Consider the following 14,673-nt stretch of genomic DNA (forward strand, 5'->3'; position numbering starts at 1 on the left):
AGAACATGATTTCAGAAGGCAGAGGCCACATCTCCTATAATTCTGAACACACAACCTGTATAATCAGTAAGCTGGTCATGAACTGGTTCCTGAATATTTTAAGAATATCTTCCTTAGATGGGCTGTTTCCCCCCAGTGAATAAAACTTTATTTTTTTTAATGTTATGTTCTCCCCTCCTCTCCCAAAACTTACTCTACGAATTCATGCTCTCCAAGATTGGCAAATGTGTATCCATGGTAGCCAAAAACGTCTCCTGTAAAAAACTTGATGCTATTTTTGTGACAGATCTGGTCAACTTTAACTATGACATCCCTGGAGCAGCAAGTCAGACAAACCTGCAGAAAGAAAGAATTCGCTGGGTGTGAGTTTTGCAAGGTGTGAATCACTGCCCTGATGTCTACATAAATCTTAATGAGCAGTCTCTCTGGGCGCGTCTCAGGCCAGCAGCGAACTGGCAGAACAGGTTCTTCGGAACCTATGGTTAGAAGACAAAAGACAAGCTACAGCTTTCAGGAGAAATGTAAATGGGAAGACCCCCGCTTTCTGCAAGCAAACCAGAACAGGGTTAGCTAGAAAGTAAAAGCCATTCAATGAACTGATTTCCCCTATTCTGTAAACATAAACAAACCACATCTTGTTTCCACGAAGTGGAAAAAAACAGTAACAATTTAGTGTAAGTTATTTCTAAATTACTTAATTAAAATCTGAATAAGCTATCACAAGAAGGGATACCAGTTTTAAGTAACCCAAAGGTCACATTTAAATATGAGGGCATTTCCCCCCTTCTTTTGATTGATATGTTAAAAAAGATAAGCCCCATCGAGATTATTTTTCCACAGTTTTCCAAGTGAAACTTTATCTGAATCTGAGGACAAAAGAAAAGGTTACACACCAAGTGATCTTCCATTCAGACACCGACAATGAACTGGTGATTCACTCAATGGAATCATCAGTGTTTCTCTGAGGCCCCTAGACTGTGTTCCAGTAAGATGAGGCACTGGAAATAGCAAAGCTTTACTACATAAAACACCATCTTTTCAGAAGAAACTCTGTGAGAAGCGCCATGAAAACAAGTTCCAAATTCCACGTTCTCTTCTAAACCTAGGAAGCTGGAGAAGTTGTTACATTAGGATATTTTCATCTGACAGACCCTCTTTGCTGCTGTCTGGCCACCTGAAGACCGAAGCAGCCCACAGATCTGGGTGCCTCTGGGGTCACTCAAAGGATGCGGCCACCTAAGGGGAAAACCACATCTACAAGGCAAGACGGCCACGGCAGAACACGCAATCAAGTGACCAAAGGGAACCACCGTGCAGAGTCAAAAGTGAGTGTAAAGCCTCCGAGGACCAGTCAGACACGGCCCAATGAGGCAGTCACCTCGCCCGTGCACAGGCTGTATACAAGCAACTGGGCCGGTGCTTCCGTTATAAGAAACCCTCTCTCTCTAGGTGCTAGAAATTCGAAGGGCAGCTAGAATTAACTAAATGTGGTTACTATGGATAAAGAAATGAAGAGAAGACAGTCCAGACAGTCCAAACAGTAAATGTTCCAATACTTGGAAGATACAAGATAGAATGAATTAAAAAAAAAAAGGAAGACAAAACGCACAGATGATCTGTCATTCCAAGCACATATCTCAACAGATGCACATATGAAATATAACAATGTGGAAAAACAAACTACCCAACCCAAATCCTAACCTCTCAAGTAATGGGCCTTTCGTTTAAAAAAACAAGTAGATCATCTGTGACTATTTCATGGTTATCCAACATTTGTTTAGCCTTTCCTGGGTCCAGGGAACCATGTCTAAAAGGTCACAGACGCTGGATCCGAACTGAACTTATCCTTTCACCTCTCCACAGATCTGGCAGTGAAACCAAATGAGGTTGGATATGCCTCATTTGGCTTACGACTAGTGAATTTGTCTCGTTATCCACAGCAATGTGGTCAAAGTGGCGTGTGAAAGAGACAGACACGGACCAGGATCAGGTGTGCTCTTTTTTAAAGACAAAACACAAGCTGTGGTTTGGTATTTCTAACAAAAAGAAAAGAAAAAAAAAAGGCCTCTACTACAGAAATTAACCACCAACTTGTTTTCAGGAGAAAACATTCGCAATAAAACGTACCAAGGCTATGTGCAAAGATTCTGGAAGGAACACAAAACATCAATGATGAAACCTGGTCTAAGGGAACATATGCCCAAAGAAGAAACCAGCAGACAGCAAATCACAAAGAGCCACAGCAGATCCAACAGACTGGATCTACCTACCAACACATTCCATGTGGAAAGGCAACCTGCGAATAAAGCACACACACTAAGGCACTACAACACCTGAAACTACAAAGACAATGTACTAGGCCTCAAGATTTTACACCCTTTATGAAACTTACAGCATCGAACTGAGTGAAAAATGACTCCGGTTTCTTTTCTATATTCTCAGTGTCCACTTTCACATCCACCATGGGGTTGAGATTCTGGGCTCGCTCCAAAGAGGCTTCGGCCCTATTTCGGCCGACAGACCCAGTACGGACCAGGAAGTGTGCTCCGGGGTCTTCTGGAGATACCTAGGAATAGTACTTTCTTTAATGCTTGAATTTTGGGGAGAAAACAAATGTTCAAAGACAACGAACCCTTCCATTTTAAAGCATAACTAAAATAGCTCAATTTAGTTGTATTACCGTTCTGGCAGGAATCTGCCTAATGTACATGCCATACACTCAATCCTTCAGAGGTTTTCAAGTAGTGACATTTAACTTTTTTTACTTGGCACTGATAGTTAAAGAGCACCCCCTAGTGTTTGTAAAGAAAATTCACTCTAAACAGAAAGTCCACTCCTTCAACTTCCAGTTGTAATTGCCAATAAAATGACACAATTATCAGTGCTAAGAATTTACCAAATACTTACTATGTGTCCAACTTTAAGGATACTTCTAGACAAACAATAGTAGTTTAAAGGATGTAGTCCCTGCCTAAGATTGGTTTAAAATCAGACCAGTGAGGGGCACCTGGGTGGCTCAGTAGGTTAACCATGTGACACTCGATTTCATCTCAGGTCATGAGCTCACAGTTTTGAGATCAAGCCCCACATGGGGCTCCACAATGACAGCACAGAGCCTGCTTGGGATTCTCTTTCTCTCTCTCTCCTCTCTCTGCCCCTCCCCTACTTGTTCTTGCTCTATCTCAAAATAAATAAACCTTTAAAAAAATTTTTTTTAAAAATCAGACCAGTGAGGGGCATCTGACTGGCTCAGTCTAAAGAACATGCAGCACGGGGCACCTGGGTGGCTTAGTTGGTTAAGCGTCCAACTTTCGCTTAGGTCATGATCTTGTGGTTCGTGGGTTTGAGCCCCGCGTCAGGCTCTGTGCTAACTGCCAGCTCAGAGCCTGGAGCCTGTTTCAGAGTCTGTGTCTCCCTCTCTCTCTGACCCTCCCCTGCTCACGCTGTCTCTCTCTCTCTATCCTAGGGGAAAAAAAAAAAAAAAAAAAAAGAACATGCAGCTCTTGATCTCAGGGTCCTGAGTTCAAGTCTCATGTTTGGGTGTAGTTACTAAAAATAAGTAAGCTCTATAAATGAATGAATAAATAAATGAATAAATAAAATCATCCACCAGAGTAAAAATCAAACACAATTAAGAATCCTTGAGGTGGCTTAGTCGGTTAAGCGTCCAACTTCAGCTCAGGTCATGATCTCACAGTTTACGGGTTCGAGCCCCACGTCGGGCTCTGTGCTGACAGCTAGCTCAGAGCCTGGAGCCTGTCTTCAAATTCTGTGTCTCCCTTTCTCTCTCTGACCCTCCCCTGCTCATGCTATCTCTCTCTCTTTAAAAAAAAAAAAAAAAAATGCTTGAAACGTGGGGCGCCTGGGTGGTCAGTTGGCTAAGCATCCGACTTCAGCTCAGGTCACGATCTTAAGTTTGTGAGTTTGAGCCCGCATTGGGCTCTGTGCTGACAGCTCAGAGCCTGAAGCCTGGTTCAGATTCTGTGTCTCCCTCTCTCTCTGCCGCAGCCTCCCCACTCGTGCTAGGTCTCTCTCTCTCTCTCAAAAATAAACATTAAAAAAAAATGCTTGAAATGAACTCTTAAATTCAATTAAAATTCATAAAGGAGAGAAGAGTGGGGCTGGAGCCAAGGGAGGGTCTCACCCACAAGGCTGGATGTCGGCAGAGGAGAGCCTTAAAGCCAGATAATACAACCACCTGACAGCTGCCAGCAGGGTTAGACTCCATACTGTTCACAGAGCTGTTCTTTACACATCAAGAATCTAATTTCACCATTAATCTCCAATATGACCTTGCTACCTTCATTAAGACTGGATTCAATACAAGTAATATCCCTCCTTTCCTCTGGCCAACTATCCAGAGCACATACTTGCCCTTACTACCTTTCCTCCAAGGAAAGGAGCTGGTCCTCCTCCCTTTCAAGGCCAGCCCTCTAACAGTCTCCTTGACCCTTCCTGTCCTGCTTCTTCAGGGATCTCATTATGCACTGAGAGACTGTACATCATAGTGGTTAAGAGCAAGGCTCTGGAATAATTCAGGCTGCATTCAAATTTTTGGCTTAACCACTTAACTGTGTGACTTTAAGCAAGTGAGTACATGGGAATCACATGCAAAATGAGGTTAATAAAAACAGTCCACTGACTAATCACTCTATCAGTGCTACTCTGCTCCTCCCCCACCGGACACCCAATCTTCCCATGGGCCCTCTTGGGTGTGGCATCCCCAGGATTCCATCTCAGAATCACTCATCTTTCCACTTGTCGTAGCTCCATGCTCACTGCTTCTTTTGTTCTTACTGGTACAGATTGCTTCCTGATCCATCTGAGTTTTATATTAAACTGCCCACCAGATATTTCTTCCAGGGTTAAGTCCATAGGCCCTTCATATTCTACCCATTTTTTTTTTTTTTTGTCTATTGATGGGCCTACCAACTATCCATACAGTCACCTGAGCCAGGAACCCAGTCTTTACACCCTTTATATTTCCCTGAAAGCAGCCACCTGCTGAGGTGGCTAAGAGCATGGGCTCTACAAAAGAGTCAGACTGCCTGGGTCCTGGTCAGAGCAACTACTGTGCCCTTGGGTGGGCTAGCAATTCACTTCCCTTTCCTAATTCTCTTATCTGTAAAATAGGGATGATGATCTCTGCATCTCAGAGTCGTTGTGAGGACCTGTGAGGACAGAGGTACTACAATTACTGTTCCTAGAAGAGTGCCCAGCACCTTGAGGAAGCACCCACTGCGGCAGTGATTCCTTGCCTTCCCTACGCTCCCACATCCAAGCCTACTGATTCTAGCTTCTAGCATTTTCACCTCGGTGTGCCTCCTGCCATTTCTCTCACTGTGCTGTTACTCAGGCTCTTCTCATCTCTCACCTAAACTGCTAAAGCAGCCTTCTACCTAAGTGATGTTCTGCCTCAGATCTTGTACCAATTATAAACAGTAGCTAGTGATCTATAAAGAGCCCAAAATTGACCAGGTCACCCGTGCCATATGTGAAACTCTTTAATGAAATCCTCACCACCTAGAGGACGGAGTACAAGCTTGCAGCAAGGCTAACTAACAGGCTCTTCATGATTTGGATCTCACCTGCAGCCTGTATCCACCCCCACCACTTTGGGCTTCATATTCTAAATAAACACCGATTAGCACTGCTTCGTATATTCTATTTCTACCGTGCTGTTCTGTGCCACTGCTAATGTTTCCTGCCTAAAATACAGTCCCTCAACTTGAGAAACGTCTACTTGTTCTTTAAGCCTCAACTAAGATCACAGCTCCAAGAAGCCGTTCGTCTCCTCCTACCACAACCTGAGTCGGGTAGGCTGCTCTTTCTGAACTAAACCCTGAGACTGGGAACCAAATCTTGTGCATCTTTGGATCACACGGATCTAGAATGCTTCAGGGCAGCCAGCAAGTACTTTTGCATGTTTGCTGACATACACAAGATGAAAACCTCTGTAGGGCAGGAATTAATGTCCTTGATGAACAAACTGAGGGGTGCCTGGCTGGCTGAGTCGGTAGAACATGAGACTTTTAATCTCGGGGTTGTGAATTCAAGCCCTACACTGGGTACAGAGATTACTAAAAAAAATAAATTAATTAAAGACAAAAAAAAAAGTTTAATAGATGAGCAAGCAGAGTCTCTGAGAGGTTAAGAGACTTAACTCAGCTTGAAGAGGTAGGATTTGAGCCCAAACCTGCATAATTCCAAGCTTTCGCACATTGTAGCATGGTGTCCCTGAGATGTTCCCAGTCAGGGGAAAAAAGCACAAGCAAAGGGCAGAACCACCAACCAAAGAGTGAGTGTCCATGAACCGCTAAACGTATGAGGTGGAAGTCAGGCTGGGTAAGTTGACTGGGCGCAGGTTATACGAAGCCAGTAGTTCTCAACCCTCCCTGACTTTTAGCCTCCCTCAGAGAACAACCCATCCCCCCAATATGGGACTGAGAACCACTGTGTTGGGCCTAGAAAACCAGTCAGAAGAGTTAGGCTTTGCAATGGAAGGCAGCCAGAGAGCCCTGTAAGTCCTCAAAGCAGAGAGGGAAGGTAGAAAGGTCGGCCTGGTCACTGCAACACTGGTGGCACGTGTCACTGGACTGAGACAGTGACAGCATGGTTCCCCATTCTCAGGCACTCCCAACCAGATGAGGAAGTCACCATCCCCACCTGGTCCCACTTTGCCACACCAAGGGCCTCCACATTCAGAAACCCTCCTTCCTCGCAAACAAACTCTCCCTCCAGATACCTCCAGGGGGCACTGTGGTTGGGGAAATGTCAAAAAGGCAAATGTTCAGACAATAATCTGGCAGTTTGCTTGTAGGAATTTTCTTTCCTTAGAAGGTTTTGAATTCAAGTCAAAAATCAATTTGTGACTGTGATATTAAGTGGGCTAACCCACGTCTCTTCAATGCAAGACAATTAAAAAAAAAAATCCAGGTATTATCTTTCTCCTAAAACCCAAACAAGATGAGCTTGAAAAAATTTTATTTGGGGGGCACCTCAGTGGCTCTGTGGGTTAAGCGGCCGACTTGATTTTGGCTCAGGTCACAAGCTCACAGATCATGGGATCAAGTGCAGAGCCAGCTTGGGATTCTCTCTCCCACTCTCTCTGCCCCACCGTTATGAGCACGTGCACGTGCATTCTCTCTCACTCTCTCTCTCAAGATAAATGTTTTAAATTTTTCATGAAAATTTACCTTCTTCCACAGAGCCTATGCCTGTGTGTGTGCTAGTTACTTAGTACGAAACAAGACCCCTCTATTTGTAGCCTGTAAGTAAAGACACAAATAAGTATCATGTGATGACACAATCTTTAGAGATTGTTTTTTTCTTTATTGCTGAGGGAGTAAGAGCGTGGGCAGGGGAAGAGCAGTGAGAGAGGGGGACAGAGGGTCCAAAGCCCTCTCTGCGCTGACCAGCAGAGAGGCCAACACGGGCCAGAACTCACAAACCACAAGATCATGACCTGAGCCAAAGTCGAACACATAACCAACTGAGCCACCCAGGTGCCCCTAAAGCTTCTGTTAAAAGATTTTATTAGGGGGGCGCCTGGGTGGCTTAGTCGGTTAAGCGTCCGACTTTCGCTTAGGTCATGATCTCGCGGTTTGTGGGTTCGAGCCCCGCGTCGGGCTCTGTGCTGACTGCCAGCTCAGAGCCTGGAGCCTGTTTCAGAGTCTGTGACTCCCTCTCTCTCTGACCCTCCCCTGCTCATGATATCTCTCTCTCTCTCTCCTAGAAATAAATAAAAACATTTAAAAAAAAAAAAAAAAAGCTTTTATTAGGGGCACCTGGGTGGCTTAGTCGGTTAAGCATCCGACTTTCGCTTAGGTCATGATCTCGCGGTTCGTGGGTTCAGGCCCCACATCGGGCTCTGTGCTGACTGCCAGCTCAGAGCCTGGAGCCTGGGGCCTGTGACTCCCTCTCTCTCTGACCCTCCCCTGCTCACGCTGTCTCTCTCTCTCTCTCTCTCTCTCCTAGAAATAAATAAAACATTAAAAAAAGTCTAAAAGATTTTATTAAAAAAAATATATATATTTTTTAATTTTATATATAAAAAAATATATACATATATACTTTTTTTTTTTTAAAGAGGGGGCACCTGAGTGGCTCAGTCAGTTACACACATGATCTTTCATGGGTTCGAGCCCCAGGTTGGGCTCTGGGCTGACAGCTCAGAACCTAGAGGCTGCTGTGGATTCTGTGTCTTCCTCTCTCTGCCCTTCCCCTGCTTGTATGCGCACTCTCTCTCTCTGTCAAAAATTAATAAACATTAAAAAATTTTAAATAGGGGCGCCTGGGTGGCTTAGTCGGTTGAGCGTCCGACTTTCGCTTGGGTCATGATCTCACGGTGTGTGGGTTCGAGCCCCGCGTCGGGCTCTGTGCTGACTGCCAGCTCAGAGCCTGGAGCCTGTTTCAGTCTGTGACTCCCTCTCTCTCTGACCCTCCCCTGCTCGCGCTGTCTCGCTCTCTCTCTCTCTCCTAGAAATAAAAAAAACATTTAAAAAAAAAAGAATTTTAAATAAAATAAAAAATAAAATGCTGTCAAAAAAATACAAGTGAGAAATACAGATAAAGAGAATAAAAATTGGTCTCTGTATAAGCCAGGTAGGTAGATGGGGTATCAAATGTTATTCTACTTCTGTATATATTTAAGCTTTTGTATAAAAACAAATTAAAATGTTTTTTTGAAAGTTAAAATGCTGTAGCATGAGAATGTATAGAAAGAAGTTATTTTCACCTTGGAGAAACTGGTCACAGAAAGATACATAGGAGTTGGGAATGACCATTATAGTAACAATTAAATGGTCTATCATGTAACTATTATCAGACGCTTACTATGGCAAGTACTATGCTAAGCAGTCTGGATACATCTCTCTGATCCAACATGTTTCAAAGTCATGTCTGTGAACGATAAACAGGAAGCTCTTCTGAGACAGCTTTCAAATGTACAGATTTCGGAGCATCACCTCAGACCTCCTAAAGCCAAATCCCTGGGAGTGATGGCTCTCCGGGGACAAAGCCCCGAGGCACGTTTGCACTTTCAGTCAGTCATGCAGGTGGTGTACAGGCACATGGCAGAAAACCACCCACTCTCCTCCCCACGGTCACCCTCCAAGGGAGAGAGTAACACACTTTACACACAGGCAAGCTCAAGGAGGAGACCGGTCAACCCCCTAGGATGTGCCAGTGCCATCGGGCCCAAGGCCACAGCTCCACTAATGCCAGCCCTCCTTGCACAGCCTGCCAAGGGCAATTCAGAGTAGAAATTCAGAGAATCTTCAAGTGTTTATATTTGTACTAAAGAGAGGAGACCGTGAAGAAAGAGTGATGAGGTGGCCAAACATCTCACCTGTTCAGGATCCAACATGGTCAGTCCTTTCACTCCCGCCAGAATGAGATTCTTGGCAATTTCAGCCCCGAGTCCTTTCATGCCAACAAGCAGCACCCGCGAGGCCCGCAGCCTGTAAGGCAGACAACTGTTAACCAGATGCCACGTAACAGTGGAAGCTTCATGGAGTCATTAAGAAACAAATCAAGTTAAAATAACAGCAAAGTGATTTGTTTTCATTAAATGCATGGAAGCACCATGGCCTCAAATCTAGGAAAGAGACAGGCTCTAATCTACCCTGCAAAGAACAATTCATTCAGCAAACATTTACTAAGCACCTACTATGCCAGGGACTCCTCTAAGGTATAGAAATGCATCAGTAAACAAGATGGACACAATCCCTGCCCTCCTGGAGCTTACATTTTATGACAGAGATAGACACATATATGATATGCCAGGAAGCGATGAAAATCAGGGCGCCTGGCTGGCTCAGTCGGTAGAGCACATGACTCTTGATCTCAGGGTTGTGAATTCAAGCCCCATGTTGGACGCAGAGATTACTTAAAAGAGTGATGAAAATCAAGCAGGATATGGATCAAGAATGATGGAGGACTGCATGCACACCGAAGGCCTTTCTGAGAAGGTGCTGAGCAAAAAGCAAAATGAAATGAAGGATGAATATACAGATTTCTGGGAGAAGAGCATTCCAGGCAGAGAAACAGCAAGTGCAAAAGCCCTGAAGGCAGACGAGCGCATGGCATGTTGCAGGGACAGGAAGGACGGAGCGGCTAAAGAATAGTGAGCAAAGGGAAGAAGAGGAGATGCATCACAGACAGAACCAGAGGCCATATCATGAATGCTCTCCCAGGTACTGTAAGGGCTCGATCTTACTCTGAACACAACAAAAAGCCATGGAAGGGGGGTCACTTGGCGGGTGAAGGGTGTCACAGTTAAGAAGAGGACGATGGCCTGGACTAGCTTGATAGCAGAAGAGAAGGTGAGAAAACGTACTATATAGGTTGTCACACACAAGCAAAACTGTGGCAGCATGAAAGAGGGTGTATATGCAAAGTGTTCAGATCATTCTAGTCTGTAAAGTGACAGAAAATGAGGCTGAAAAAAGGTAGTCAGAGGTCGGGCTGTCTCAAGAAGTCTGGACTTAGGGGTGCCTGGGTGGCTCAGTTGGTTGAGTGTCCCTGACTTCAGCTCAGGTCATGAGCTCACACTTCCTGAGTTCAAGCCCCACATAGGGCTTGCTGCTGTCAGCCTGTCAGCAAGAGCCTGCTTTGGATCCTGCCCCCTTCTTTCTGCCCCTCGCCCCACTTACACTGTCCCAAAACTAAATATGTATTTTTAAAAAAGAAAGAAAGAAAAAGTCAGTGGAAGGCAGTACAGCTCCACAAAATCTTAACTGAAATCCCTTTACCCAGAAGTGTTTCAGAATCAGGACTTTTTGGAATTGGTTTACATCATATTCTATGTAACAACTCCATCAGGGTCAGGCAGCACCCTGTAATCAAGCCCATTAATATTTTTGCACCAAATGTAGGACTATTCACACTGAAAAGGGTTAGTTAGAACTAAGAATGGTCTCACCTAAATTCAAGCTTGGCTAGCCAACGAGTTTGCTCTTAATTTATGAAATGAGACCATTTTCAACTTGCACCAGTATTAGGAAGAACATGCAGAAAAGAAACTCTTCCAAAAGTGGTCCTAAAAATTAGGGGCACTTGCATATAATCAGATTAGAGGCCTTTAATGAGGATGGTGGCTGATAAAAGAGAGGGTCCTGCACGGATTCTAGCAGATACTGGATTTCCTTCACTAATATAACCAAAGGGTAAAATGTGGGGAGGGAGAGCATAGGGACAGTATTTCCCTCAAAGGCATATGTCTGGATCTCAGCTTCTCTATTATCTCTTTTATTCTATGGGGACCTTCCACCGCCAACCACAAGCTAGCGGACCACAGGCTTTCAAGTGTCAATTCCACTTTGTTAGAAGGGACTTGGAAAGAGGGCTTACAAGATACAAGCAAGGTAAATAACAGATGTTAGCAATGAGCACATTGCTTACCAGAGATTTATACCAGTGGGTGGAGGGAGGAAGAAAGGCCATGTGGCTTTCCAGAGGAGCTCCAATCCCTCCAGAATTAGCACATATTAATAGGCAATGTTTCCAAAAAGAAACTTTGATGTCAGAAAGGTTGAACACTCTTGCATTTGGCTGTAGCTTCCAGGGCTCTGGAGTCACTGTCAGTCTATACGTCTTCCCTGACACTGTCTCTCCCCACCACCAAATCCCAAGGTGCCAAGTTCCCTTTCAGTCCAAGGGCCCAGCTCTCTTCTAGGAAGCCGTTCCTTCAAACAAAACCAACAGCCTCCTAATCCCTAGACCCACTAAATTCCTCTCAGGCTGTGTTCTCGCTGCGGTGCCTTCAGCAATGGGCACTGCCAATCACTAAATGCCCTCTAGGTCTGGAGACTTAGGTTTGAATTCTGGTTCTGCCACTTCCCAGCTGGGTGACATGGACAAGCTGCACAATCTCTCTAAACTTCAGGTTTTTCATCTGTAAATTGAGGGATACCAGTTCTGAAATTATGTCAATTAATCCCGTCAACAACTTGGTAAAATATGTGTGCAAAAGCATCTAACATAATTCGTGGCATGTAACAGATGCTCAAGATATGTTACTTCAACTTACTGAACTCCTCAATCCCACTACTAAAGGGCTCAGTGGTAGGCATGACTCTGCTCTGATTTTCAAAAAAAAAAAAAAACCAACCCTGACAAAATCAATTCTAAAGCTGCATTTGAACCCCTTCGGTACTGGCTCCCTTCCACCTGCGCAGCTCTCTCCCCTACCACCACCAGGTTACCGCCGCCCAGACCTGCTTTCCATTTATTCCCCCCCACCCGCCAACTTTACACCCCAGCATTCCACACTCCTGAAATTCTCTCTCTTTCTCTCTAGGCCGAGTCAAACTTGTCCCCAGACTTCAAACCCCAATTGAAATGCCATGTCCTCAAAAAGTCCCCCTCACCATGGCCGACTCAAGTGCACACTCCCTCCTCTGAGCTCTTAGAGCACTGTGACATATAAATGCCTCTGACATAAATCATGTTTAGCCATGTGGCCTCTGCAAGATCCCTACATCCTACAGAACTCTAAACTCTTAACTGCTTGGGAGGGTTTTTTAATTCAACTGCCATCAATACTGAATATCACATTTGTTATTTAATCCTTAACCATGCTAAAGGCCCTGAGCCGACAGCTTACTTATGGCTCAATTACATGAACAGTACTTAAAATAGCACCTGGCACACAGTCAGCACTTAATGTCAGCTATTAGTATTCATACCCTGATGTAGGAGTTCCCCTTCTAGGAATCAGTACTAGAAATACGCCGGTGGCATAAAGATCACATACAAAGCCACTCACAGCAGCATCCATCCGCTTCCTTCCACCACCACGGCCGCCATCGCTTCTCACCTGCAAAACTACAAGAGCTTTATCCCTCGTCTCCCTGCTTCCATTCTTGCCCCTACAATCTGCTGTCCCTGCTCAGGAAGAGAGATCTTTTACGACCAGATTATGCCACTCTCCTGCTCAAATCTTTCATGGCTCCCTAGGCAAGCTCCTCACCCAGAGCCCCACGTCCCGCTCTCCTCATGGCTCTTCCTACTCTCCCCGCTGCTAATCTGCCCACGGCCAGGCTCGGGCATCCGTTGTTCTCTGCTTCTTCCTCCACCTTTTCACGTGAGCAATTCTTTAGGCCAACCCACTGTCACCACATTAGAAGCCCACACTGGCCACTTAATCCAAAATTATGTCCACACGCTCTTTTATCTGGAATTTGTTTATTATGTTCACTGTCCACTTCTCCACTGGAAGTAAGCTCCAGAAACCACGGTATCCCGGACACCTATGATTGTGCTTGGCACTTAGTATACCGTTATTCAAACAGCTACTGAATTAATAGAATACATCAAAAGAAACCCAGTGTCCATCCGCAGAATTACATAAATCTACTACATTGTAAAATAGTAACAACTAACGTTTACTAAGACTCCCTATGCGCTGGGGCACCTGGCTAGCTCCATCAGTAGAGCATAGGATGCTTGATCTTAGGGTTGTAATTGGAGCCCCACGTTGGATATAGAGATCACTTCAAAATAAAGTCTTAGGGGAGCCCGGTGGCTCAGCTGGTTGAGCATCTGATGCTTTGGTTTCGGCTCAGGTCAAGATTTCCCAGTTCTTGGAATTGAGCCCCGCAGCGGGCTCTGTGCTGACCACGAGGAGCCTGCTTGGGATTCATTCTCTCTCAAATTAAATAAATAAAACCTTTAAAAAAAGACTCTACGCGGGGCGCCCGGGTGGCTTAGTCAGTTAAGCGTCCGACTTTCGCTTAGGTCATGATCTCGCGGTTCGTGGGTTCGAGCCCTGCGTCGGGCTCTGTGCTGACTGCCAGCTCAGAGCCTGGAGCCTGTTTCAGAGTCTGTGACTCCCTCTCTCTCTGACCCTCCCCTGCTCATGCTGTCTCTCTCTCTCTCTTAGAAATAAAAAAAAATAAAAAAATAAAAAATAAAAAAAGACTCTACGTGCTAAACACTCTTCACACGTATTGCTTATGAGCTGGTAAATTCTTATCTCTATTTTGCAGCTAGAAACCAGGCACAAAGAGGTTAACTAGCTTACCCAAGGTTACATAACTAGGAAGTGGCTAATAATCAGCTAGTTGATAAGGGCAACAATGAAGGAGAGCAACTAATAAGATCAAGGGCTCTGAGGCCACATTGCCCTGGTACGCACGTACTCTGGAAACTAGGAAGACATTAAAAAAATAAAATAAAATAGGGAACACTTATTAAACAGTTACTGTATGCTATGCCACTTATATGTATTCACTCTGCTAGAAAAGGCACTATTACTCTCATTTTGCAGAGAAAAAAACTGTCATTTTTAGTAAACAAAATAATGCCCCCCCATGTCCATACTCTTAATTCCTAAAATCTGTGAGTATATTACCTTATATAACAAAAGGGACCTTGCAAGTGTAATTAAAGATGCTGAAAAGAGGAGACTAACCTAGATTATTACTTGGGTGGGTCTAAGTAATCACAAGGGTCCTTCTAAGAGGGAGGCAGAAAGGTCAAAGATGCTATGTTGCTGGCTTTGGAAATAAAGGGGCCCTGAGCCAAGGAATGTAGGTGACTTCTAGATGCTAGAAGAGTCAGGCAAACAGATTCCCCTCTAGAGCCTCCATGTGGAACATGGCCCTGTCCACACTGTGTTTTTAGCCCAGTGAAGCTGATTTCAGACTTCTGACCTCTAGAATTATAAGA

General features: G+C 44.7%; 1 protein-coding gene across 1 annotated transcript in view; it reads right to left on the reverse strand.

Annotated features, from left to right (window-relative positions):
• SAE1 (SUMO1 activating enzyme subunit 1) overlaps positions 1-14,673 on the reverse strand; it is a 77,524-nt gene that overhangs the window by 53,722 nt on the left and 9,129 nt on the right. Inside the window, exons 2-4 of the mRNA XM_039248674.1 lie at positions 9,350-9,461; positions 2,393-2,566; positions 194-336 (exon numbers count right to left, since the gene is read on the reverse strand). Of these exons, the coding sequence (XP_039104605.1) occupies positions 194-336; positions 2,393-2,566; positions 9,350-9,461 (429 nt within the window). The remainder of the gene's footprint in view (positions 1-193; positions 337-2,392; positions 2,567-9,349; positions 9,462-14,673) is intronic.

Source organism: Hyaena hyaena, unplaced genomic scaffold, assembly GCF_003009895.1.
Source record: "Hyaena hyaena isolate Hyena2069 unplaced genomic scaffold, ASM300989v1 scaffold_9, whole genome shotgun sequence".
Taxonomy (NCBI): domain Eukaryota; kingdom Metazoa; phylum Chordata; class Mammalia; order Carnivora; family Hyaenidae; genus Hyaena; species Hyaena hyaena.